General features: G+C 35.8%; 3 protein-coding genes and 1 long non-coding RNA gene across 7 annotated transcripts; 1 reads left to right on the forward strand and 3 right to left on the reverse strand.

Moving 5' to 3' along the window:
- Nucleotides 1-983: 983 nt before the first annotated feature.
- Nucleotides 984-3843, reverse strand: LOC140967924 (probable NAD(P)H dehydrogenase (quinone) FQR1-like 1). Its single transcript, XM_073428719.1, has 4 exons — nucleotides 3623-3843; nucleotides 2254-2347; nucleotides 1534-1796; nucleotides 984-1416 (listed from the first exon to the last, which is right to left on the reverse strand). Exons 1-4 carry the CDS (start codon nucleotides 3643-3645, stop codon nucleotides 1182-1184), a joined length of 615 nt encoding a protein of 204 aa, XP_073284820.1. The 5' UTR covers nucleotides 3646-3843; the 3' UTR covers nucleotides 984-1181.
- A 2619-nt stretch (nucleotides 3844-6462) lies between these two features.
- On the reverse strand, nucleotides 6463-7192 carry LOC140967925 (calcium-binding protein KRP1-like). Its single transcript, XM_073428720.1, has one exon. It carries the CDS (start codon nucleotides 6975-6977, stop codon nucleotides 6612-6614), a length of 366 nt encoding a protein of 121 aa, XP_073284821.1. The 5' UTR covers nucleotides 6978-7192; the 3' UTR covers nucleotides 6463-6611.
- A 1537-nt stretch (nucleotides 7193-8729) lies between these two features.
- On the forward strand, nucleotides 8730-13283 carry LOC140967923 (G-type lectin S-receptor-like serine/threonine-protein kinase At4g27290). 3 transcript variants are annotated; one of them, XM_073428716.1, is made up of 7 exons: nucleotides 8731-10189; nucleotides 10560-10703; nucleotides 10847-10977; nucleotides 11584-11794; nucleotides 12105-12342; nucleotides 12424-12574; nucleotides 12693-13283. In XM_073428716.1, the coding sequence occupies exons 1-7, from the start codon at nucleotides 8929-8931 to the stop codon at nucleotides 12996-12998; spliced, it is 2442 nt and encodes an 813-aa protein (XP_073284817.1). In that variant the 5' UTR covers nucleotides 8731-8928; the 3' UTR covers nucleotides 12999-13283. The 3 variants fall into 3 exon arrangements, with proteins under 3 accessions (XP_073284818.1, XP_073284817.1, XP_073284819.1); XM_073428717.1 differs by lacking the exon at nucleotides 10560-10703 and having other exon boundaries at nucleotides 8730-10189; XM_073428718.1 differs by lacking the exon at nucleotides 12424-12574 and having other exon boundaries at nucleotides 8735-10189; nucleotides 12693-12909.
- On the reverse strand, nucleotides 10007-14358 carry LOC140967926 (uncharacterized). 2 transcript variants are annotated; one of them, XR_012173664.1, is made up of 3 exons: nucleotides 13968-14358; nucleotides 11558-11720; nucleotides 10007-10141 (listed from the first exon to the last, which is right to left on the reverse strand). It is a non-coding gene; the product is annotated as an uncharacterized lncRNA (long non-coding RNA). The 2 variants fall into 2 exon arrangements; XR_012173665.1 differs by having other exon boundaries at nucleotides 10016-10141; nucleotides 11563-11720.
- Between the last annotated feature and the right edge of the window lie 339 nt (nucleotides 14359-14697).

Consider the following 14697-nt stretch of genomic DNA (forward strand, 5'->3'; position numbering starts at 1 on the left):
GAGAAGACACCAAACTGTACAAACTAACCTCTATTGCAAAGACACATCATTATCATATATAACATACGAACATAATTATTATTATTTTTTTAAATACGCCATCATTTAGCTCTTTTGGACGATCATGAAATTTTGATGAACTATATATNCTATGTTGCCGTTCGATGGACTATTGGATCAGCGTATCAGAGATAGCAAGAAAAGAGTTAAAGATGGACTTTGAACCTTTGTACGAGTGCATGATATTTTTGTTGCAAAGCAGCAACAAAGCATCAAATATTACGTTTTCCAAGAAGATAACACCATTTGTCTGAAAGTAATCGAGCACTAACTAAAAAAAGTTGGCCTTACACTTGGATTGAAACGCAAGCAAAAGACAGATTTGAATCGAAGACCGTGCCAACCACCTTAATCCTATCCTGAGCTGAAAGTAAAGCTTTTCAAGAAAAGCCACTTAACCATGGAAGAAGCTAGTCATGTATCGGAATAGTGTCAACTGTCGGATTAAAGAACATCTGAAATTGGCATCAACAACGACACCATATCCTTGTAAGGTTCAAATACATGTGTCGCAAACAGCACGTTACAAAAAAGAACTTAACTCATCTTTTATATGTATAAGATAACACAAGTTCAAGAACAAATCCCCAAAACCATCGTCATTCTCTTCAAATATTCTCAAAATCAACGGATAAACTGTTCCATTTATATCTGACGCTTGCAACTATATATTTCCCCAATTGTTGTGTTCCCCCTCACCCATCCCCGTACCACTTTCTTCGGTGATGGTGGTTGATGTGGTGGAGGTGCATGGAGGGTGGTTTCAAGCTTGAGCCATGCAAATTGTAAGGACTGCAGTGAGGCGGGTGCACCATTTCATTCTAATAAGGGAAATGAGTGCACCGACTCATGTCAGTTCAACTCCACAACAAAGATCTAGACACTTCACCAATTCAATCAATACGATGGAAATAACGGGAATCAACCGCTGAAAGCAGTTTACTACGCACATTATTGAAAGTGGACAAACTTTTGAACTTTGCATAACACTGTATTAAATTAAACAAAACAAATAGATGGGAACAACATAGCAAGAATTACACATCCATTTCATGATATTATATCAATAGGAAAAGAAATAAATCGTAAAACCACAAACAATATGTTGTATATGGAATAGCTTAGGCAGTGGTTTTCTTCAGTTTCTTGGCAACGGTGGCAATTAACTTGCCTTGGTGAAAAGCCTGCTGTATTTCAAGCTCGGATGGCTGCCTCGAACCATCGCCAGCAAAAGTTCCAGCACCGTAAGGACTTCCTCCTTTTATTTGCTCCATTTCAAACATTCCAGCTCCGAACGTGTATCCAATGGGGACAAAGATCATTCCATGGTGAACAAGCTGAGTAATAGCAGTTAACCTGCAATAAATCATAGACTCAATTTTGTGAAGAAAAAGATGGATCGCTGATGAGTTCGAATTTTGAACAACTCATTATTTTCTACTAAGATACAGGGACTATCATGAAGGGAATTACGCCGTAGTTTCTTGGCCACCGCCTTGAGATCCAGTGCTGTAGAAAATCCCAGCTGGCTTTCCAGCGAGTTGCTGTGTTCTCCAAAGACCTCCAGTAGCATCAAGAAACGCTTTGAATTGGGCAGCCATCATTCCAAACCTCGTAGGGAAGCCAAAAATGAAGCCATCAGCCTCTGCAAGTTCATTAGGCGTGATAATATGTACATCACTCTTTGGAGGTGCACCCATTTTTGCAAGAACATCATCTGGTAGTGTCTCAGGGACCTGGAACACAAAGATTCAAGTAAAAACTAAAAAATGCTTTTATCATAGGAATGTAACACCATTTTTTACTCTTTAAACAATCAAAATAAAGATACATAAGAACAAATATCATGTAAAACTCAAACTAAATAATAATAGCCATCATGCAAATTTGAAACTAGGCCGAAGCACCAAGTCATTTATGTAAGAATTGGGATACACTTGGGTCCCAACAGACACTTCCATGCAGTATACATGCAGTCGTCTAAAAATTTTATATTACTAAAAGTTAATTCAAATATAAAATTTGTCCCATACATTCCACATTTATTCTTGTTGTTTTCTCTAAAAAAAAAAAGATACAATGAGATAACAGAGGAAAAAATAGTTCAACATACATGCATCCGTTCCACATCTATTCTTCTTGTTTCCTCTAAAAAAAATTCAACGAGATAACAGAGGAAAATATAGCTCATACCTGCCATAGTTTGGCATCAACTCCTTCAACAGATGCAGCTCCCTTCTTTATCTCTTCAGCCAGTTTCTCCACGTGACCATACATAGAATAGTACCTATTCGGTGAAGTTTTATCGTTATCTTTATTCATAGCATTAACAGAAGAATTTTGCTCGCCTCATACTTCCCATCACAAAGCGAAAAAGTCTTTTCGAAAGAATTTGGTCTAACAAAGAATAAAATAGCATCCTGACTAAACCAAATGACAGCACCGAGTCTGCCACTGTCACTATTTCACAGGCATATATCCTAAAAATTCCATATAAATAAATAATTTCTTTGTTGTGCAACCGGGAATCAATAATACTATTGCCAATACCCTAAAAAACGTAGGTATTTCTTTAAAATTGGATCCCGTCTTTTATTGATTCCGCAGGCGGAGGGGGGGTGCTCTTTCACCAATTCTGGTGAAACATTTATTGTGAAGATACTCGACCTCTAACCTATTTGCAGTTAAAACATAAATTTCAAGGTACTAGGACAGGGAAACCAGTTTCTTGAGAGTTTACATCTTCCAGAAACAAACAGAAGCCCATGCTTCCCAAATAGGCATTTACATTGAAAACTTCAGGCTTTGATCTTTCCATTCGATGAATCAAGATTAGTGACGCAAGAAACGCAATTAACATTAAATATTTAATCTTTAAAGCCATTAGAAACAACATGATTATATTAACCAAGAACGCCTAAGCAAGCTATGATGGTTGTAATTAAAAACAATAATACTATAAGTGGTCATAAAATAATTAGCTCATACGCACACTAAGTAATCTGAAAACTGAATAATATATTGTTTAACAAGCTAAACTATGTCAATATAGAGGCGAAAAATTTAACAAAAAACATAAATAAAAAACTAGAGTACTGTCATAATAATCACGGAAGCGCGTATGATGTTACTGGTCCAAAAAATACTTTATAATTGTCATCACTAACCAAATAAACCTTAATAATCTGCTATCAGTTCCTTTTCTATTCATAATTTCTGATTGATGGTGTAAGTTCAAAGCAGTGATTGAGGCATTAAGAAGATAAAAGCCAAAAGATTTCAGCTATCGGCTGTTTACTAATAGTACCGCCCATTTTCCAACAGATCACTAAATCAATCGGCTTGATCCTTAACAATTAGTGGATCAAAAATTTGAAATGGAAAACACGAAAACAAAGACAACCCATTAAAACCTCAAGAATTGCAACATTAATCCTTCACACAAGTTCAAGAAGGCAGAGACAAACTGATTACGCGAAGTCGAGGAGAAATAAGAAACCCATGAGATGATTGAAAAGAAAACAAGAAGAAAGAACTGGACGTTTACTTAAATCACACTTACACAATGTAAATTTTGGTCGCCATTGGTAACACAGCTACCCAGTTGTCAAAGATCCAATCTTTTTACTCAGATTCGTTACGTTTCCGCCGGATTTAGGGGACCTTAAATAAATGCAATTATCTTGGTACGAACAAACGACGTCGTCTGACCAGTGATGAAATTTGGAGTTTAAGGAAAGGTCTTGGACTAAAAAATGATGATGGATATTGGCCACGCTCATCATCATTTTATTAATTTATTTTTATTGTTTTATGAAGTGAGGTTCTACAAAATGCCATAGTTTAATCATTTTATAAGACATGCATATTTTGTTACAGATGGTAAAAGCCCATTCCATTGATTGAAAATCAACAATTCACAATAATGTTGTTTAATATACTTTTGGGAACGCATTTTTTTTTTTATATATTTGCGCACCTAAAGATATTTCATCGATGGCAAATGCGTGAATTCTTGAGTTGTGTTGGCTGATGGAAATGTGTTGATGATTGTAAGTGAAGAAAAGAAAGGACGGTGGCAAAAATACTCATAAGAGTAAATGATAAATATTGTCAAGTAATTGGTTCATTCTCGTGTCTGCCTTTTTGAATTCTTGTACAGAGTCCCACCAGTGGAATGATCTCGGATTGGCTTCTGCATCAAGAAGCCAGACCCCTTCACTGATACAATTCCATGGTTGCTTGCAAAGCCGAGATTTGACCAGTTGTTTTCCTCTGCTTCTTTCTCGAAACTCCCATGCCTCTATTCTCATTCTAGGAGGCATGTAACTTTCAATATACAAAGTAAATAAGCATCATGATTTAATTTATTATAGAAAAATTTAAAGAATTTACTGTTTATATTTTCCTTTTGTGTTTTTAAATTGTTGGCTAGCAACTAATTAGCATCAATCTGTATTGTTTAGAGAACCAAAAAACTTAAAGAAAGAAAAAAAAGGTTTGATTGATGTTGAAACACAATTAAAATGAATAAATAACATGCATAAAAATTTGATATAGTAAATAATATTTATTTTTTAATCAGCTTACATACATTAATAATATCATACACTGGAATGCTCCCAAGAAAACTTCTAGTGACGTATTTCTCTTGTAATATTTGGTTTCCGACTTTATGATCTTTAGGCTGTTATTCAAAAATGTGATGTCTTTGTGTTCACATCAGCGTGTGACTCGCAAACTAATGGCTGTCACATCAAAATGGGATGAGTATGACTCTCAACTGGAATCTTGATAATTCTTTACAAGCTACGATTAATCTATAAGACCTTTTGCAAACTTGGCTAACAGGGAACGTAAACCGGGGTAATTTCCTTCCATAACAATTTACTACAGTTGGAAAAATATGCTCACCATAACACCACAATGACTCCAGAAATGATGGTGGAATAAATTTAAAAAGCTCATTTATCTAATACATCATTCATTTTTCATGTATTTCTATCCTAAAATCGATGCTCTTGCCATGAACAAAAACAGTGGATCGGGCTCCCCCTAAAAAAACAAATCCGATGCTTCTATTGTATTGGTTTTTAATGCATGAATTCACACATATTTCAGCAGTTAATCACTAATAACCTCACATGGCAAGCCATAGAAACTGGTATATCTGGATTATATCTTCGGTCTTGTCTGCCTCCTTGCTAACAGCAAGGACTAGCTACAAAGCCCTACCATATCAATGCTTGCCAATTAATTGAAAGTTGCTTACAAAATATGCCTTGCTTCTCCTCAGCTGTAAGGCGGATTATGCAGAAAATCATGTTTTCTTGGCCAGTCAATGGCCTGTCATATGCGTAAATGTAACCAGGCTATAGCATTGCAACTCTGTTTCTAGACGATTAACCACAGGCATACACACTAGCCACAGATGACAGTACATTCCATTATTATCTGTCACATATACTGAGCAGAAGCTTCCATACATGATCTGCATCCGTCCATCGCTAAATTCTGCAAGAAAGTATGAAAAGTAGCTGGACTCTTCGATGAAGATAGGCGACAAAGAAAAGTTCTCAATTCCCATCCAAATTTCAAATCTTGTGGCTTGCGAATCTCGTTATAAAGTATAAAACTGTTTTTTGTCTCTTTTAAACCCCTTTCACAAGGAGCAGTGACTGGAATGCCAGGCTTCATAAAACCATCACCAAACAGAATCAATCTTCGCAAGCTGGCTGTTTTAAGTTCTCGAAAACAAATTGAGTCAAGTGTCACCACGAGATGTCTAGCTGAGACTTATTCAGGGACCAATCCCGAATTACTACCACGAGGAAATGCATCACAAAACTTGCCATCGTGTTATTTAAGGTTCAGAATTCCATCATCAAGAACATCCAATGACAGATACTATGGCTTTCAAATCCGCAATTCAAGGACATGGGCAATTACTGCTACCATTTAGGGTTGCTAATGCAGATCAAAGTCTTGACCGTATGGAATTTGACTATTTGTCAGACACGATCACCATACTGGAATTTGGAAATACTCAGAAAATTACCTAACAAACATGACGTAAGCTCATATGTCACAACAGAAATATCACTACAAGAATTGGTCAAAAAATGGTAAGAAATGTGAAACATTAGAAGAAAAATTCTCGATGCTGTGAATCATGCTGGTGAAGTCCATGACACCAAATTTAGCAAGATACAAAAAGCCCGATCGATCTTGCTACATCTTATAGCTCACAATAACTAAGGTTCCATCACCAACAATTAAATCATTTAGTTAATACATCCAAAATTTAGCTTATAATTCTCGAACTATTTCCGCGTTTTGTAGTAATTTGCATATCAGTTGATAATATAGAAGAAATATAAGCCAAAACATAAGCACAAGAAGTTATTAGCATCCAAAGGAACAAACTAAATTTCATTATTCTTCAGTCAATTTACGTATATTTGAATCCAATAATAGCCCAAACAACTCAATAATCGTCAGAATTACGTTTTTTTTTTTTTATAAAATTTAAAAAAAAGAAGTTAAAATGGTTACAAAGAGAAGTCAAAGTATTCGAAACCCTCCTGCTGAAGAACCTCTTCCAACAAAAACTGTGACTCTTCCATCAACTCGGGGCTCAATCTGAACATTAGCACACAAAATTCCATCTGATTTAGCGCTCCGTCTCCATCAAAGTCACCTTCTTTAATCATGTTGTAAAGATCAGCATCAGAAAATCCTTGAAGCCCAAGTAAACCAGCGTTCTTTTTTAGACTCTCAAATGTGATGACCCCTTTGTCAGAATCCACCAATAACTGAAACCCATTGCAGAGTTCCCCAATCAAGCCATCCCCACCAAGCTTTTCCGCCATCAGGGGCAAGAAATCTTGAAAACCGGATCGACCTGCAGACGCCATTAAAAGGCCTTCTTTTTAATCCTCAGGTAGTGGGATTCAAAGTCTGATTTTCAAGGAATCGGATTTTTGTGTGATGGCTCAAGTATCGTCAAGGAGATGGTTTAATATAGAGAGGGGAAGAATGATGGTGAGTGAGGCTTCTGAGAAGGAGAGGGACATTATTGAACAACTAACGTACAGGTTGTTACCCGCAAAGAAATGGTCAGAAGGAGTTGTTTTGCTTCAAGGAAGCGGCAATTGACCTGGCTGGGTGTTAATGCACAAGAAATTTCCTCCTGCCTTCTCTCTGGATGTGGTCATATTCCGAAGGGTAAAACCGTCAATTCGAAGGCCGAAAGACAATCTTGATTTCTTGTATCACTTGGAACTTTCCATTATCCCATCATACGTTGTTATACACAAAAGTACACAAATTGAATTTACAATTTGTGGGTAAAACTGTGAATATAAAAAATATTGAGTAGTAAAAAGTTAAAATTATTACACATATGTATATATGATCAAGGACATTCTCTAACGCTCACGAGACAATATAATAAATTAAATATTTGGTAAACACTGCCTTACATATGTGACTACATTACGTGACTAAAAAAAATTAAAAAAAAAATCAAATATCCTAAAAATACATTAGTCAGTAAGGTTCGATTTAGAAGTTCAATCAAATTAAAAAATCCAACTATCCGGAAAAAAATCTCGCGTCCTTAAAATTTTGAAACTCTGTGAAACTTAGGTGAGAACATATATTGAGAGAATGTCGTTCGAAACTTTTATTTATAAGATTTTCGGGAAGAAAATTGACAAAATCAAGTATCTGTCATACACAATATGGATATTGTAGCGCTACTATTATATTATTGTATTATAGAAGGATGGTGTAAAATATTTTTTTTTAATCGCAAAATCACGTGTCTTGTACTCAATAGGCACTTGTCTTCCCTGGATTGGGAGACAATAAGTGGAATGACCAAATGCATGAAATTTCGGGGATGGATATGTGTCCGAACACAAATTCTGAAAACGTCGGTCGTGGGCTGATGTCAAAGAGGATATAACACTAGTATATTGTCTTTGGGAACTGATGTTTGTCAAACATTCTGGAAATGTTCGACGATGCAAACAGGTATATCAATGTTAGGTGCTGAACATAACCATTTTCCGATGACTTTTCGATCGGCTACTTGCACATCGAAACATAATTTCTGTCGGCTTACGTTTTTTTGTAATGTGGCGGTCGGATAGTAACTCAACTGCATGACTTTATTTTGGAATGGCCACACCCAGTTGTAGAATTTGTAGGTGTTGGATGCCTCACACGGTGAATCAGTGATCATGCATCTTTTTTAAATTAAAAATTAAAGAAAAATTGTTTTTTATCATCTTTATTTGTTTTTTCGCGATTTTTGTCATCTATATAGTCAAATTTTGGTTTTAGTATGTTATCTTTGAGTTTTTTTTTGTAATTTTAGTAACTGTTCCATTGTGACAATAATATGACACAAATTCAACGTTGAAATGGTTCTTACATGTGTAGTGTTACATTAACACTCCGATTGAAAAAGAACTAAAATTGCCTAAAAATCTGAAGTTGCGGGATTAAAACTAAAATTTGTCGATATTTTGCAAACTCTCGCACCAAATCATTTTTATCATGCCGACTCTATGAACTCGTGAACTAATATTTGAATCGATTCGATTTGTTTACCTTCCTATATAATGGTAACCATCAAGACCAAGGACTTTAAGCCTAGAAAAATAATCATCTCCATGTCAATTCTGGAGATTGGCTCCAGCCATCGTTTTAGAAAAATATTTTTCCACACAAAAATCCTAATAAAATATTGAAGAAAAAAGACTCATGTATATCATAAATTTCGCACTCTAAAACTTTTGACCGAGTATGCTTTAACATGACAAGCAATTTAATTAGCTTGGTCTACTAGCTGCAGCAATGGAGATTTTACAAAAAGGCCTGGCTTTGGTGTTCCTTTTCATTATTCCGGCCACTTTTGGTGCGACTAATACAATAACAACTAGTCAGATGATTAGAGATGGTGAGACCATGGTATCGTCAGATGGAGTATTCGAGTTGGGATTTTTCAAAACAGGAAAGTTAACAAATCAATACGTGGGTCTATGGTACAGGAATATCAAAGTTAGGAGAGTTGTTTGGGTCGCCAACAGAGAAGCACCATTAACAGGGGCAGGAGGTGTGTTAAAGGTTATCGAACCTGGACTCTTGGTGCTACTGAATGACACCAATGGAGCAGCAGTGTGGTCTTCAAAATCGTCAAGGTCTGTACAAAACCCAATTGCACAGTTACTGGACTCTGGAAATTTAGTCGTAAGAGATGCGAATGATGAAAGGCCAGAGAATTTTCTCTGGCAGAGTTTTGATCATCCGACTGATACAAGTATACCTGGAATGAAGATAGGAATGAACTATGTAACAGGTATCGAAACTTACTTAACGTCATGGAAAAGCAATGATGACCCTGCTCTTGGAGATTTTAGTACTCACGTGGATCCAACAGGATACCCACAAGTACTACTAAAAAATGGTACAGAAATTTGGTCTAGAGTTGGTCCTTGGAATGGATTTGGCTTCAGTGGGGGACCGAATGAGACAGGAGAAGCAACATACAAGATTCATTTAGTAATGAATGAGAAGGAGGTATATGTTTTCCAAGAAATTATTGATAAATCAGTTACGATAGCTTTAGTCGATGAGAGTGGTTATCAACAACGTTGGACTTGGGTTGATGGAGCTCAAAATTGGGTGAAATTCACCTACTTACCAATAGATAGTTGTGATCAATACAAGTTATGTGGTGCATATGGTAAGTGTAGTACTAACACTCCATTTTGTAGATGCCTGGACAGATTTGTGCCCAAAGACCAAGAAGGGTGGGCTAGATCAGATAGGTCGAATGGATGCGTTCGGCGAAATAACTTGAGTTGTCAAGGAGATATATTCTTGAAATATCCTGGCATTAAATTGCCGGACTCAAGAAATTCACGTTACATCGAGATTTTGGCACTTGAAGACTGCAAAGCAGAATGCTTAAAGGACTGCTCTTGTATGGCATGCACACAGTTAGATCGAAGCAAAGGCACCGGGTGCCTTCTTTGGTTAGGAGACTTGATTGACATGAAAGACCAACCTGAGAATGGAGATGATATTTACATCAGAATGTCTTCTTCAGAGGCAGGTAATATTTAGGATGAACAGAGTTCGATGCTTTCCTCATTTGCTTCAACTTCTGATTCACACAATAGATAAAAAGAAGCGAATGTCTGAGCATTATGACATCCACGGTATACAGACAACTTATCAGTTTTATACAGGGGAGAATCTCAAACAAAAATATGGTGATCAAGAAATATCTCAATGCTGTCGTGAATAAATTACATTTGCCATTTAAACTTTTGTTTGTTTTTTGTCTAAAGTACCTCTAACAAAAATAATCTGACAACAAAAAGATGAGATTTTTTTCTCAACTGTTGGATTTGCAAGAGATATTAACAAAAAAAATGAGTGCCGATATTTTATAATGAAGTATTGCCTTTTTAATTGGACAGAAAATGTTGCTGGATCTGAAGGAAAGAAGAAATATGTAACAGTTGCAGTGAGTTTGACATCAGTGCTGGTTATAATTCTTATTGGCACGGGCCTCTTTCTATATATCCGGAAGCGGTTGAGTTATCAAAACCTTAGAATGAAGGGTAAGAAAAGAGTTTATGCTCAAGGAATATAATAATTAGGTAGCAAAGAAAAATATCCATCAGGAGATTTGAAATAATGAGCATACTCAATTGCTTATCTAGCTTCCATTTTAAATGGTATCTCGACATTTTTCCTACTGCAGGCCAACATTTTGGAAGTCATGAGCAGAACTCGGAGCTGCCATTATTTGATCTATCAACTATTTTGGAAGCTACAGATCGCTTTTCAATTAACAACAAGCTTGGGGAGGGTGGATTTGGGCCAGTTTATAAGGTATTACTGGTCCACCTCTATATGCAGTTATACAAAACTGACATCAGATGAAGATGACATTTTTATCATTTTAAAATCACTATTGTTTTAATCATGGCAAAGGGAAAAATATGTGATGAGTAAATCTCGCTTGACCAAAGATGGAAGAGAGTCGTGTAATATAAGAAATAGGCTTCCAAATGGCAAGAAATGTTTTAATGAAAAACACGATGTAGTAGAGCTAAAGATAATGATGTTCTCAAGTGAAGAAATGAACCTTTTGCAAAGATGATCAAATCAATGTGTCTAAAAAAACTTAGCTTATTAAATGGTAAAACTTCTACAGGAAATTTCATATTTGGAAAAAGAATGGAAGTTGTTAAAGTTTTGTAATTACTTCAAACTCAGTCAGTCTGTATTTGAATTGATGGATTTGGAACTAAGGACTTCAAATCAATAATAGTAAATCAATTTATTTGTCAGGATATCACATACTTTTGAGTCCTAAAACTGAATTCCAAACCTATCTTATACAGAATCATTTCAATTTTTTTCTTCAAATACTTTCCACAAATCCAAATGTAACTTAAAAAATAACTACCTTACATGAACAAGCTGGTGCCTTAGGGCATGCTGGAAGGTGGACAAGAAATTGCAGTGAAACGGTTATCCAAGGACTCCATGCAAGGACTAGATGAATTCAAAAATGAAATAATCTTTATCGCCAAACTTCAACATCGAAATCTCGTCAGGCTTATCGGCGGCTGCATCAATGGAGAGGAAAAAATGTTGATCTATGAATATATGCCTAATAAAAGCCTGGACATGATTTTATTTGGTGAGCACTCCAATTTTATATGCTCATATCTATAATCAGATTGCATGAGAAATACAGAAACGACTATAACCTGAAACAATGAATTTACTTGCTTAAACATTATTCATTTCAATCATGCATAACCGTCGGTAATTATTTACTGTACATATCGAGTACTCTAATGCTAGCACAATGATACCAATCTAACATATAAATCTGAGGTTCATATGATGGGCAAATTGGCAGTTCATCTCCTATAGTCAGTGAATGTTGGGTTATTGAACTTTCAAGCAATCAACAGAAAATACTGACTGTCGAATATTTTGAACAGACCAAACAAAAAGCATGTTACTTGACTGGAAAAAGCGCTTCAGTGTTATCAATGGCATTGCTAGGGGACTGTTGTATCTTCATCAAGATTCTCAATTGAGGGTCATACATCGAGACCTCAAACCTAGCAATGTATTGCTAGATTCAGACATGAACCCTAAGATATCAGACTTTGGTATGGCTAGAAGTTTTCGAGAGAATGAGACTGAAGCTAAGACACGGCGAGTTGTTGGAACATAGTAAGTATCTCAAAAACTCCACACGTCACTTCTAACCTACCATTGTTTGTGACTTTATATTAATTTAATTCTTTATTGTAGTGGCTACATGTCCCCAGAATATGCGATAGATGGCATGTTCTCCACAAAATCAGATGTATTCAGCTTTGGGGTCCTAGTGATAGAAATTGTAAGTGGAATGAGAAACAGGGGATTTTCTCACGACTATGACAATCTCAACCTTATTGGACACGTAAGTGTTGTCACTTAGATCTATCATTGTTAAAATTTGAGTGTTTAATAACAGCTAAAAATGATTAATAGTTAATAAGGGGAAAAATATATAACACCGTCTTAAACAATATTTACAGGCATGGACACTCTATAAAGAAGGGAGGTCGCAGGAACTAGTGGATCCTTGTTTAGCTGAACCATTCTACATCTCTGAAATGCTAAGGATAATCCATGTTGGTCTGTTATGCGTGCAAAAGAGACCAGAAGACAGGCCAAGCATGTTTACTGTAGTTTTTATGTTGAGCAACGAAGTAGTCCTTCCTGACGCCAAGCAGCCAGGTTTTTTCACTGAAAGAGAAGTTACTATCGCTCAGAGTTCAACTAGCACAAATACAGCTAATTCAGCAAACGAAATCACCATTACAATGATAGAGGCAAGATAGGAGACAAACTTTTATGTGCTGCTGCAAACTGAATTATTTTTTAAGCTAGTTGGTCCCTGTTATCAAGGAGAAGCAGCGTATGAAACACGGCCAAGGATGTAACCAAAGGACAGTAGCTTGTATGGCTGGCTATTCTAGCTTGTTAATGATTGATTGGTGAAATTAGCATATTATTTTCTAGCTAGTATATTGAACAGGATTCCTTCAGTCAGGTGATCATGCGATGGAAGAATCTAAACATAAAGACTATTACATTTTAGAACATAATAATAATAATAATAATAATAATAATAATAATAATAATAATAATAATAAAAAACAGATTTCCATCCCCGCTGCTATGTCTGAAGACTTCTCTCCGCCCCTGCGCCATTCTGCCTAGTTTTCCTTTCAATTCGGCTTCTTTATTTCTTGAAGCCAAAACTCACTTGAAAGTGCTTTTGCCTTCAACAAATTAAATCCAATTATGGAAGTAAACTGTGATTATGGTACCGGAAACTGGCTGCATGGATTCATATCTTCATCCTTTATTTTTATTTTTTTCTTTAGGTTCATGTATTTTAATTTAATGGGACGATTAAGCTTACTCCCTGGGGCAGGCCTATATTCGGGATGGATTCAACTCAATCCTCACTGTCTACAAGAAAGGCTTCTCTCAAACAAATTAATGCCATGTAGATTAGCCCTTGTCAATTTCTCAACATTGGGATTCAGCCTAACCACGAAATAGTTCCTGTCTAACCAATGCCATGGGAAGACCCCATGAAGCGTGGTATGTTTGTCGATGCTTTGATCACAATGGAAGCACTCACAGTAGCGTAGACCACTACTTTCTTACAAACTTCTACACGATCAATTTCACAAACACCAAATATGCATAGCTCGTTCTGTCAACAGGAAGCAACATAACTTTGAACTAACTGAAAAAATGATAATGATGGATAGTAAACATAGAATGCGACTAACTACCAAGAATCGTTACTTGGATGAGTGAACAAATCCGGCGAGCTGATATACACGCTTCTACCTTTGTTCCAACTTTGCTGAATGTTTTCACTCGAATCTGAACCAAGTGACCTCAAAAAACAAGATCAGAGTTTTCGTAAACTACTATGAATTCTTGAAACTTCTACGTAACTTTTTCAAATGTAAATGTAAACCCCAGAATATATTCAATGACGCCCATTAACAGAATCCCTTGCTCCCATTTCCTGTGTTTCAAGATCGACAAGCATAATATATTCCAAAATCTGGTTATGGCAGCTGATCTCGGGCTTGAATGAATGAAAGAAGATGTTTTTGCTACAAGCTAATTAATCGTGACCGTTGATAGCCTTTGAGCAGCCGCACATCCGATGATATATGTTGGATTATTTGAATTCTTAACTGTTTTTATTTTATAATTATTAATTAACAAGTAAGTGCATGCTTCATATATAAGAATTTTTTTTACGAGGATAAAACGTGTTTTTTTAAAAAGAAAAGACGTGTGTTGTCTTGTTAAATGGATAAAAATACTTTTGTTTATTGAAATTACTAAAAAAAAATGTATTGACTTGTATTTTATCTTCAATATGTTGCTCATTTTATAATTATAAATACAAATACTACAAAGATATTTAATAATCTATTATCTATTACCTATATAAAAGATCCAATCTTTTTAAAATTGTGAATTGACTTTTAAGTCCTTCATTAA

Source organism: Primulina huaijiensis, unplaced genomic scaffold (assembly GCF_012295235.1).
Source record: "Primulina huaijiensis isolate GDHJ02 unplaced genomic scaffold, ASM1229523v2 scaffold30059, whole genome shotgun sequence".
NCBI classification, from domain to species: Eukaryota; Viridiplantae; Streptophyta; class Magnoliopsida; order Lamiales; family Gesneriaceae; genus Primulina; species Primulina huaijiensis.

Excerpts from the sequence above, each read along its gene's own strand:
- LOC140967924 (XM_073428719.1), bottom strand. The coding sequence starts at position 3,645 with ATGGCGACCAAAATTTACATTGT. Across the intron at positions 2,348-3,622 it reads GCGACCAAAATTTACATTGT|GTACTATTCTATGTATGGTC; the intron begins GTAAGTGTGATT and ends TTCACCGAATAG. Across the intron at positions 1,417-1,533 it reads GGTGGCCAAGAAACTACGGC|GTTAACTGCTATTACTCAGC; the intron begins GTAATTCCCTTC and ends GATTTATTGCAG.
- LOC140967925 (XM_073428720.1), bottom strand. The coding sequence starts at position 6,977 with ATGGCGTCTGCAGGTCGATCCGGTTTTCAAGATTTCTTGCCCCTGATG.
- LOC140967923 (XM_073428716.1), top strand. The coding sequence starts at position 8,929 with ATGGAGATTTTACAAAAAGGCCTGGCTTTGGTGTTCCTTTTCATTATT. Across the intron at positions 10,704-10,846 it reads TCAAAACCTTAGAATGAAGG|GCCAACATTTTGGAAGTCAT; the intron begins GTAAGAAAAGAG and ends TTCCTACTGCAG. Across the intron at positions 12,575-12,692 it reads ATCTCAACCTTATTGGACAC|GCATGGACACTCTATAAAGA; the intron begins GTAAGTGTTGTC and ends CAATATTTACAG.